At 38.5% G+C, this 11796-nt stretch overlaps 1 protein-coding gene across 1 annotated transcript in view; it reads left to right on the top strand.

Annotated features, from left to right (window-relative positions):
- The first annotated feature begins 6135 nt into the window (after positions 1–6135).
- The window catches only part of rnf213a (ring finger protein 213a), a 33655-nt gene continuing 27994 nt past the window's right edge, over positions 6136–11796 (top strand). Inside the window, exons 1-6 of the mRNA XM_069702850.1 lie at positions 6136–6307; positions 8186–8304; positions 9051–9193; positions 9675–10385; positions 10516–10700; positions 10814–10981. Of these exons, the coding sequence (XP_069558951.1) occupies positions 8205–8304; positions 9051–9193; positions 9675–10385; positions 10516–10700; positions 10814–10981 (1307 nt within the window). The 5' untranslated portion in view covers positions 6136–6307; positions 8186–8204. The remainder of the gene's footprint in view (positions 6308–8185; positions 8305–9050; positions 9194–9674; positions 10386–10515; positions 10701–10813; positions 10982–11796) is intronic.

Here is an 11796-nt window from a genome sequence, read left to right as displayed (position 1 = left end):
GACGTGAAGTAAAGATTAATACATATTTTTCAGGTGCTCTCTGCAGTGAGTGGAGAGTGGACTATCAACAGAAACACATCTGCGCAGTGAAAGGATCTTCTGTTGTCATTCTTTGTTCATTTTTACATCCACGCGACAGGAAAGTAGAAAGAGTCATGTGGGCTCATGAAAGCTCTGATATTTATAATGGTCCTTTTATTTTTGACAGCCAATTTAATAATATCTCCTCAAGATTTCAGTACATTGGTGACAAAGATCACAACTGTTCATTTAACATGCAACAAGTGGAGCATAATGATAGAGGAAAATACACCTTCAGGTTTACAACTAACCACACGAGTGGCAAATGGACTGGTATCTCTGGCTCAACAGTAAATATTGTTGGTAAGTTTTTTTCTTTGGATTGAGTGAATCTTATCTGGACTTTAACCTGCAAAGTTGGAGACATTAGTTGCTCTTTGCTCTTCTAGATTTGAACATTTCAGTGATCAAACCTGATGGAAATGAAACACTGAAGGAAGGCGACTCTGTGAATCTTACCTGCGTGAACAGCTGTGACGATGATAACCTCTCATCTGCGTTCACCTGGTTTAAGAATGGAGAACCAGTAGATGAAGGACTTGTGCTTTATTTAGGAAACATGTCCGCCACAAACTCTGGAAACTACACGTGTTCTCTAAAATCACAGACAGGAACTACCTCCAGAGTCGTACATATTGATGTTGAATGTGAGTATTGAACAGGAACATTAACATATTTATATTACTAGTTGTTCAGTGATTAAACTATGAAACTTGACAACTATGAAAGTTGCTTGAAACGTTGGTTTTATAGTTTAAACACAATGGTGATTTAATACAAAACATAGGCCATAACGTGTACTTTTATAGCATTGAAATGGTAGTTTTGTTGCCATTGTAGGAAATGTAATTCTATTTTTTCGTAGTTTTTCCTAAGGTCATAGTAAATGGTGGCGTTGTACAGATTATATCTTATTTTTGTTCTTATCTTTAACATAAATCAAGGGGCAGAATATTAGAAACAACTCTGAATATAATGCAGTCCAGTGCAATGCATCACTGTGACCTTAATGTTAAAGAAAAATAGTAATATCTTAAATTGATACATTTGATAAGAATCGATACATTTATGACAATTTTTTTTTTTTTTTTAAAGGCATCATAAAGTAGTTCTTAAGCAGATCCTGAAAGAGAACAGCTGCATTGGACTGTATATGAATGTATAGATGTTCATCATAAAGTGAACACTCAGAAACCTAGAAGTTCATTTGAAATGATCACTTTTTATAAAGCAAAATAAAATATATTATGCTATATGTTTTGAGTTGGATTAAAAAGAAGTGAGACATTAAAAATATCCTAATAACCCGGTGCACGAACAAAGCTAATGCAGTGCCTTTGATCCTCAGCACGTCAGACAACAGCTACCAGAGATGGACTTATCATAGGCTTCTCTGTTGCTACGCTTCTTATTCTGGCCGCTGTTGTTCCCATCAGAAGGTAAACCTTATTTACACTGTTACATCTCATACACAACAATCATGTAATGATGTTACAAAGCCTGTTTATATGTTCCAGACTCAGAAAAAAAGAGACGCAGTCACTGGATACCGACTGTGAGGGGGACATACAGGTGGTACTATCGTTACTGCCTCAAGTAACTCTGCTTCTATTGTTTTCAGTTAGTCAAATATTGTCGCTGTTGTAAAACAGGATCAAGCTGTTAGAGGTTTTCTGTTAAGTAGGTTAGCAGAAGCAAAACAAAAGCCATATCCAGGTTCTCTGATATTATTGACATCAGATAAAAGGGCAGATGTTTTTGTTGCAGGGTTGTAGCTAAAACCACCAAGCAGTTGCTCAAAATTGATGTATGTTCTTCTCTTGTTATATGTTTTCATGATCGTGTCTAGAATCCATACCTCAACTGGCCCGTGCTTGATGCCAGCCAATCAGAAGAACTCTGCTATGCTACTGTTGACTTCCACAGTAACAGAAAGTCAGACACGTGAGAAACTTTTACAGCTGTAACATATTTTTCATAGAATAATTTATGCCGCATTAGAGTCACTCATAAACTGGATCACCTGCAGGCTGCAGCAGATGGACTCCCCTAAGAATGAAGACAGTGTGATTTACAGCACAGTGTGCAGGTAAGGTTCAACAACCCACATATTTTATGAATAACACATATTCTCATAGCTCACATAAGCTAAAGTGCAAACATGTTGTTGTTTTTTTTTCTTTTTCAGGAAATAACTGCGAAACCCTTCATGTCCTAAACCTCAGACACCAACCAACATCATTTCTCAATAATAAATGCACACACACACACACACACACACACACACACACACACACACACACACACACACACACACACACACACACACACACACACACACACACACACACACACACACACACACACACACACAATGTAGATTTGAATTTGAATTGAAGATATATCTGTTACATGTTGTTATATCTGTTTTATTTTTTTTCCTTTTTACAAATCTGTAAGATGTATTATTCACACATTGCAGTGACGATAACGAGTATAATGCAGGAAGCCAGGAAATATCAAAAACAACAAACATATATTCCTCAACAGTTATACTTGTTATTCTAAAGACAAAAAACCCACCAAGAGTTACCGACCATAACAGAATTAAGCAGAATCTTAAAAGACCTTTATTTTTTTGGCACTAAAGATACATAACTGAAACTTTAATAGAAATAAAAACATTAAGAGATTTAAAGCACATTTTTGGAAGTATGTTATCGGCCTCAACTCTGATCCCATTTTATTTCTGCTCGTTCTTTAAAGGTGATGCAAATCGTCAACATGCTGGTCAAACAATTCATGATTTGATACAGGGGGTGGGCAACATGGTCCGAAAATAATGTCACTATATTACAGGGTATTTCTGTAATAATGACATTCTGGACGAAAACATTTAGAGATATCTTATTATTAATTTCAAGAACATACAACTGCAACAAAACAAGTGTTGCATGTGCAAGAATGTGTGCAAGTTCCGCAGTGTAACACCTCACCAAGTCGGAATAATGGTGTTATCAATGCTTCTTAGTCTGTATCAGAGTTCAAAAAAGAAGAAAAACCCTGCAAACACCCTCTCCTCATGGCTGAGGGAACATGTTTCTAGTGGGGGTGTTATGGGGATGACACATTATGTGTGAATTGGGAAGGTTCTGGGAGGTACCTGAGGGTTAAATGTCACTTTATGCCTGAAGTAAACCTTGAATTGCAATTGTGTATTAAATGTGCAACACAAATAAACGTACCTTGCCATGTTAGCGATATCTTCATCCTGTCCATGTTGCACTTAGCCTGGTGTGAATTTTATTCGTAAATATATGGGTCCTGCCATGGTCCATAGAGAATCGTTTGGAGAAGTTCCTTCCTATTGGGCGTAGGCTATACTTGTGGTTAATTTTAACCAATCAGCTTGCGCAGAAAACTGGCCGACACTCTGCCCCCCAACTACCTACTGTATCCACCAATTATTTTTTTTTCCTGAATACAGCATGTTTTTAAAGCTTAATTTAATGAAGGCGACGAAGTGCTCTTTTGGACAAATAAATACCATCATTTAAATTATTATTGCTTCTTTTTTTTTTATGTATAGTTGTGGGCTTGCAGGTCCTCTACTATCCGCCAGGGGAAGCAGCAGCTCTACTGCGCACCTCTAATTGCCACAGTTTTGCTCCTCTGTTTTCAGTAGTTTTCACTCCTGTTTTATTTTTTAAACTTGATTAATACATGCAGTTTATTCAGTGCATGTTTTCTAAAATTAGTATTATTATTTGCTAATAGGGCCACTATTTAATATTTTATACAAGTTGCATAAGACAGGTTCTTATACAATTGAATGTGGGAGCCTGAATGTAGCCTTACTTGGAGGGGGGCAGTCCGGGTTACCATGGTAATTTACCTGCAGAGTGAAACTGAAAAGCCAAAGGGGAGTTATCTTGCTGAGACACCCAAGATTGGTGTTTCTGGCAAGATAACTTGGGTGAGTTTTTAAAAAAAAATTTTTTTTTAATGACCACAGTAGCTGGTAAAAAAAAAAGAAAAAGAAAAAGAAAAAACAACCCAATGATACATAGTTACACACTTGGTCAAATTCTTGATTATGCTGCCCTCTGTTGAAAATTGAAGAGCATGGCATTGAATTTGAATGAGTATTGAGCCTCCATCGCTCTTATAAATGCAAAATACAACTCTCATGTAGATGAGTGGGTGTTGTATGAGAGCTATAGAGAGGCACAGTTCATTACAGGATTAAAAGGTCATGCCACATAACAGGATGCCCAACAATAAACTTCTGCAGGTTGAGTGTTACGCTTTGTTGAACATGTACAGGAACAGTAGGGTGTGGATCTCCTTTTAGAACAAATTTTATACAGGAAACCACACAACACATGTTTCACTGCACATTCTTTTTGTTGTAAGAGTCATACACACAACTGTCCAAGTTTGCCAGTGTTTTACTTTTCCTTGCATTTATTGTTTTTTTAAAGAGATGCCTTAGTCCCTCACTTTTACACGTCATGAGGGTAATTCCAGTAGCCTACAGTGATGTGCTGCTGTTGGCTATCGAACAACGCTCTGTTTTCTCAAAGTAAAAGGTAAAGTAAAATGTAATATGCTGTCTAACTAGTGATTGCACTGAACAATGAATGTTTAAATGGATTTCTGTATGTATTGTTGAATAGTTTTTTTTTCTCACTTTTCCCACAACCCTAGTTAAGTTAAAGAAAGATCTGGAAAATGGCAAAAATTTAAAATACAAACATGTATAATAACTGCAGCAAACACTGTGTTTTTATGCAACACAAACCATCAAACTCAATGACAAATACTCTTTAGGAAAACTCTTCTGAAGAGAGTACAATACAGACTTTATTGCTTGCAGTGGTGGAATGTAACTGAGTACATTCACTCAAGTACTGTACTTCAGTACAAATTTGAGATATTTACACTTGAGTGTTTCTTTTGCGTGCAACTTTATACAATGACTCCACTAAATCTCAATGTGGGACATTTTATTCCACTTGTCTGAAAGCTTTAGTTACTATAGCCTTATCTTAAAGGTCAGAATAGTAGCCTACTGTTTTTCATACCCTTCCTAAAAGAAACATGTATCTCCAAATTTGTTGATTTTTTTTTTTTTTTAAATAAATTTAGGGATTAGATGTCCCTTAGTGTTTCAGAATATGTTCCTACTTTTTTAAAAATGGATACATTTTAAAACCTACTTGAATTTGCTGTGAATATAGATTGTTTCTCTGTGCTTGTTGACTTTTTAGAGATGTGAATCGTATAAGAACAGAGACGGTTCAAATATATGATAATCTCATAGAAAATGATACATTACTTACTGTTGAATAAACTAACCAACAGTATACATAGTTAAAATAAGCACAGCCCAACTACATCATCAAAATGTGCACTAATGCAACAGTAATATTGATCCATAAATGTCGTATATGACAGTAAAGCACTGACACAGATCACAGAATAAATAATATGTACTTTTCCTTTTGATATTCTAAGTACATCTTGCTGAAATGAATCTTGCATATTTACTTAGGTAACGTTTTCACTTGTAATGGAGTACCATTCACTGTGCGGTATCAGGTTTTTTTTTTTTTTTTTTTTTTTTTTACTGAAGCAAAACACCTAAATACTTCTTCCGACATTGCTTTGCTTGGCAGGAATACTGAAAATACACGTTTCATAATAAAACACAAATCTACAAAGAAGAAAATCAGACCATTCATAAACCCCCTCAGGTGGATAATGAATCATGTCCAGTGATGTTTCTGCTGCGGGACCTTTTATTACAAGGAAAACAAATGTTCCACAGATTGTGCCACAGTAAAGGTAAACAGTATGTCAGTTCTTCAACAACAACAACAACAACAAAATGTAAACACTGATTGTTGCAGAATTAAGCGACCACTTGTTTAACAGGAGTCCTTTTCAGTTACAGCTGCGAATGAAAACTTCCTCCCCCTTGAAAAATTAGTCATACGAGTAATTATGAAAGTTAAAAAAAAAAACGTTTATTTAGCTGACGCCCATTTCTGACAAAACGAAAGTTTGGGAGATGCGGAAATGAAACGATAGCAGCTTGGATGCGACTCTCCGCCGGTCGGGCACAGCAGCAGGCGGGACCCGGAGGAGACGAGTTGCGGGCTTCTTTTTTTTTTCTTCCTTCGGCGGAAGAGAGGAAGAGGACGCTCCGCTGTCTGCTCAGGTAAACGCGCTCGAGATGTTTGTCGGTGTTTTGTAAAGCCGGAGGGAGGTGGAGAAGGAGGTGGAGGAGGTGATAACGTCAGGATTTCACGCTATGACAAAAGTGGGAATAAACTAATTTTATTAGCCGGACGAGCTATCAGACGTCGCTGTCACGGGACGCGTCTGATTTTGAGTCTGCCTCAAAATGCAGTCAACACCTCCCGAGGTAGTTCGGGCGGCATTTGTTGTCGCATCCGCACACATTATTGTCGACGTTTTTGTTGTTGTTGTTGTTTCTGTACTGGAGCTAATGTTTGCTGCGCAACGTGCTTTACACGCCGAGTTAGCATACCCGCCGCTTAATTTGAGCGAGACCGCCGGTTTTCGTGTGTCTTTTACGGGTTTTTTTGTGTGTGTGTGTTTTTTTTTCCTGTGTTTGATAAATGCGTCGTGACGCCGCCGTGATATTCGCCGCCGCTCAAGCGCTCGTTTTGTTTGCGTCCTTAAGTTTGGCTGTCAAATGAGGTTATGGGATTGGATCGAAGCAGGAAGTGACCTAAAAAACAAAACAAAACAGGATTTCCCTTCCGAAAGCGCGTGATTGGCCGAACTATACAGGCAGAGATATTTTCACGAAGAAGAGGACTCACTCTGTAGTTGATAAATGATCTTCTTGTTTGCCAATTTTCCCAGCAACGAGGAAATGAATATATACATACATACATGTTCAGTTTATTTTCATTTGTTTTTCCTATACTAATTTAATCACAGTAATCATTTGCAGACATATAAAACCTTTTTTTTTTTTTTTTTTAACAGAAAAATTATCAAACACACACAAAAAAAAAATATTGATCTGGGAGTCACAGACTTTAAACACGTCGATGTCCTTTTGCACTGGCCCTGATGATTATTTCTGTTTGCCTGTACGAAAATGAAGTGCTAAACTCTTGAGTCATATAACCGAGTCATAAAACTGATTCAACACGGGTTCAAAGTTCCCAAAGTTAATTGGTGCCTCGTGGTGTTGCCAGCAGTGACGCCAGCTGAATCATCAACAAATGAAACTGAACCACTGCATGTGACTCACGGAATCTTATATCATTTCCACTTATGAATCTCAACACGTATAACACACCAATCAATTTGACACGCTTCATCCAATACAACAAAACTAAACGAAGAATAATATATTAGTATGTCATTATTGTAACCATTATCATCATTTTAACTCCTGTTTGAATTCATGACTTCACATTATTTTGGGGTTTAGAGTGACTACTTTCTTATATTGTTTTAAAAGTTTTCAGCTTCTGAGCAAGTGATGTCTGCCATCTGTCTAGATGATGGGAAAAGAAAGAAAGTCACCCTGTCTCATTATGAGTCCCGCATGTTAACAGCACCTTCCGGTGTAATTTGGTGCAGCAGCATCTTTTGTCAGTGACTATTTTATGTAAAGGCAACTATATAATTCATGCTTTCTACAAAAGAGAAGCTGGACATGTTTCTTCTTTTGACCTACTTTTAATCAGTGTTATCTTTCTCAATCCTGAGTGTAGAATCATTTTTGTGGGGGGTGGGAGTAATATTCTAGTGTGGTGTGAGAGCTCTTCATTTTTCTCCCCTCTTTGGCTGAAGCCAGTTTATAACTGGATGGTTTTTTTTTTTTTTTGCCGGACTGAATGTGGGCCTACAGTCACTGGTACACAAGCAAAGTTATTCCCAATTGGGGCACTGAATAAAATGTTTGCATGCCGGTTTGTTGAGTAAGACTGTTCAAAGTTCAGAGGAAGGGGGGAGACCTACTTTGTTCCGGGGGATTGTTGCGCAGTTTCACGAGAACTGGATTGGCATAAGTGAAAGTGAAAGGATTCAGACTTGTTCTCTTCCTTTGCAGAGATCACTGAAGCCTGAAGATGAAGTGCCCAGAGTGTGCCCATAATATTTTGGAGAAAGAAGCCAAATTCTGCAGTCACTGTGGCCGGAAGCTGTCTGTCCAAGCTGCAAACACCCACGGTAAGGAAGACAAGTCCTGACATGTTCTTTAATGTTATATAGCTGCTTACAGAAATTGATTCATGGTCGTGTTTTGGTTTGAACATAGAAATCTGGAGACATAATTAAATGCCACTTCTCCCTGAGTGAATAATGCTAAAAACATGTAAATAAGGGAAGTACGTTTGTAAAGTAATCTATCTATCTGTCATGACATGAGCATTTACATGAATTATGTCGCAATTATCAAATTAAAATTACAAGGTACAAATACATGTCTGTCAAGTGTATGATGTCTGTATTTCTGTATTATCTGTACACATTGTGCCAGAAAGTAAAAAGGTATTAAACAGCATTTTCACACTCCGAGGATGATGAAGTTTCAGGATGTACTATGTAAAAAAAAACTGATTTAGTGAGCAAGCAAATGTGCGTTGTTTGTAATTTATATTTAAAATCAAAGTAAAACAAACAAAACAACTAAAAGGCCCAGATGGGTTGTTATTTGATTGTGTTCGTTAACTTGGAGATTGATGTCAAAAATATATTCTTTACAAATCTTTAGTGTTGAGTGCTTCCTCCTGCATATCTTCCGCTGGTCAGGTGATGTGAGTAGGCTTTAGCTCAAATGCAAATGAATCTACAGCAGCACGGTACACTAATGTTGACAACTCCCTCAGTTCTGGGAATCAGCTGAAATCTGTCACAGCGGTCTTTATACGTCTTTGGATGCACTCTTAACCACCTTTACTTTATCTTTACTCCAGATGCAGGAGATCAGCCTAAATCCTTGGTAGCAGACTTGGAGAAATCAGTGTCTCAGAAGAACGTCCCTTCTGAGGACGACAAAGAATCCAATAGATCCCCCAAACGACAAAATGATGAGGCCTTCAGCCATCCAAAGAAAAAGGTGAGGAGGACTATCACTGTCTTGTCCTGCTTTTCATTTTTTTGCGTGGACAACTTCATATAAGTTTATGTGTAATCACCAACTTTTATTTTGCTTGCTTACTCCTGATCTACAATGACTTTGCTATCGGCACTAATTCAGTCTAATAGATGAGTGCTGCAATTCATTTTTACCTACATGAAGGTTATAATCATCAGTTACTTTAAAATTGTTTAAGGGCGGTGTGTATTCTTCTGTAAGGTCATTTTAGAGACTGCCCTTACATTTGCTTTACTGCGTCGACTAAACAACAGAAACACCTCTACGTATAATGCAAAGTAATATATTAAGACCAAAAAGTAGTAGTACATCCTCCAAAATGATTGCAAAGTTTAATAGACACCGTTATGAAATTTTTCCAAAACATCTAATAGTCAATTGTCATAGTGATGGGCTTGATGTCATGCGCGCCTCCTCCGGTCTTCTTTTCTTGCCTTTACAGAAAAAAAAGAGGAAGAAGAATAAAAAGAAGAAAGATGGCAACGTGTCGTTGGACCAAGATCAGAACCAGTCTAACCAGTCACATGTTTCTCTGGATGATAAGCCGGAGAGGAAGACACAGGGCAGACAAGACTCCTCTGGCAGTGAAAGCTCAGATAATGCGATAGACGAAACACCAGACTCACTCCAAGATGGGTTCTCCTCCATGGAAAGCCAGCCCAGTTCTCTAAGGGCTAACAGTGCTGCTGCCTCGTCTGAAGACACAGAAGTCAATCAGAGTGAAAAGACAACCGCCGCAGTAGAGACGAGTACAGCAGGGCGGTCTGAGGAGGCCACGGGTAAACCTAAGGAGGGAGAAGGAAACGCACAGAAATCCACCCAGGATCAGACACTCGAGACAGAACCAGCTGACACTCCGACTCAGCGTCCCACCCCAGAGGACAACAAGAGTGCAACTCCTCTGTCAGAATCAGATAAGGGGGCAATGACCGCTAACCCGAAAGATCAAAAGACTGAGAGGAAGAACTCCAAGAACAAAAAAGAAGCAGACAACGCCAAACAAACAACGCCGCAACAGGACGCCAAAATGGATCCAAGTGCAAAACAGACGGGACAAACCAAGCAGAAGGGAAAAAACCAACAGGACCAGACACAGAAGGCGACTGCAGAAGCTGGACAAAAGATGGTTTTTGGCCCTCAAACACCTTCAAAGGTAACGCTGACTAATATTTATATATAATAAGGATTATTGCTAAACATTAGCCAACATGTTGTTCTTCTAATACAGAGATGATTTACTTGAGTCGAAGGTGGATATTTAGCGTGCACATTTAATGCTACAGGCTGACAGCACTGGCTCCAGTGTGGCTCCAAAGGTGAAAGAGGAGAACATGGCGGTTCAGCAGTCTGACAGCGGGCGAGACTTGACTCAGACCTCAGATGATGACAAGGGAAGTAAAGATGGCAGTAAAGACAACACAAAATCCAACACACAATCCAACACACAAACAGGCTCGCCCCCCAAAAGGTGATCATATTTTCTCAGATCATTGTCTACATTGCTTTTACATCATTTTCAACCTTTTTTCTGTGCATTATATATAAAACACAACTTTTGTATTCATTCCTTTTTTCTTTTAGGCCAACCAAGAACAACACCATCGCTGCACGTGACAGACTCACAATTCACTTCCATGCTGTTCTTTCGAAGGATTTCAAATTTGATCCAGATGAAGACCGTGTCTTCGTCAGGGCGGGCTCCTGCATTGGGGAATGGAACGACAATTTAGTTGAGCTGTTTGTGAGCAGGTACTTAATCTTGAATTAATAGTCAGCAAGGTTTAGATGGTCTCTTCTTCTGGGGAAACATCAAATGATCAAATCAAATAAAACAACAAAAAAAACCTCACTTGTCATTTGGACAACAACGTTGTACAGCTTGTGCTTGTTTAACTGTAAACTTCAGATTTTATTTCATATTAAGGGTTTGCTGTGCCTCATTGATTAGCACAGGTTGCTAACTAATCATAAAGTTGGAGGTTTCCTGGTTTCTCTTGTTTTAGAGAGTGGCCCAAGGGCAGGCGAGCTCCTTGCATGGCAGCTCTGCCGCCATTGGTGTGTGAATGCGAGTTTGATTGGGAGGAAAACTGTAAAACACTTTGAGACAGGTGATAACGCGCTATATAAGTGCAGACCATTTACCATATTATTTATGCATTTTTATATACACTACTATGTAATGGTTAAAGCATTAAAATACCTTCAGGGTACTTTTATTTATCACAACTTCATATGAAGTGCAACATATAAAAAACAAAAAAAACAACAACAACAAATGAAATCAATATTTGGTTTAGCATCCTTTTGCCTTTAAAACCGCACTAAGTCTTCAAGGGACTCACTCGTGCACAAAGTTTTGTAAGGTCCTGGTTTGTTGGGTTGTTCTGAGCATCTTCTGTGGAGTTCGGCTGCCTCTTGACGTGATCCCACAGTGACTCGATAATCTTGTTATCAGGGCTCTGCGTTTTCCTTGTCACGGAGGACAGTTTCTGTATGATTCTGGCTGTATGTCTTGGGTCATTATCATGCTACAGAATGAATGTGGGGCCAATCACTGATAGTAT

Source organism: Brachyistius frenatus, unplaced genomic scaffold, assembly GCF_029030835.1.
Source record: "Brachyistius frenatus isolate BFR_SWC_R1_liver_20210118 unplaced genomic scaffold, ASM2903083v1 Contig_43, whole genome shotgun sequence".
NCBI classification, from domain to species: Eukaryota; Metazoa; Chordata; class Actinopteri; family Embiotocidae; genus Brachyistius; species Brachyistius frenatus.
This window is presented reverse-complemented; position numbering and strand designations above follow the sequence as displayed.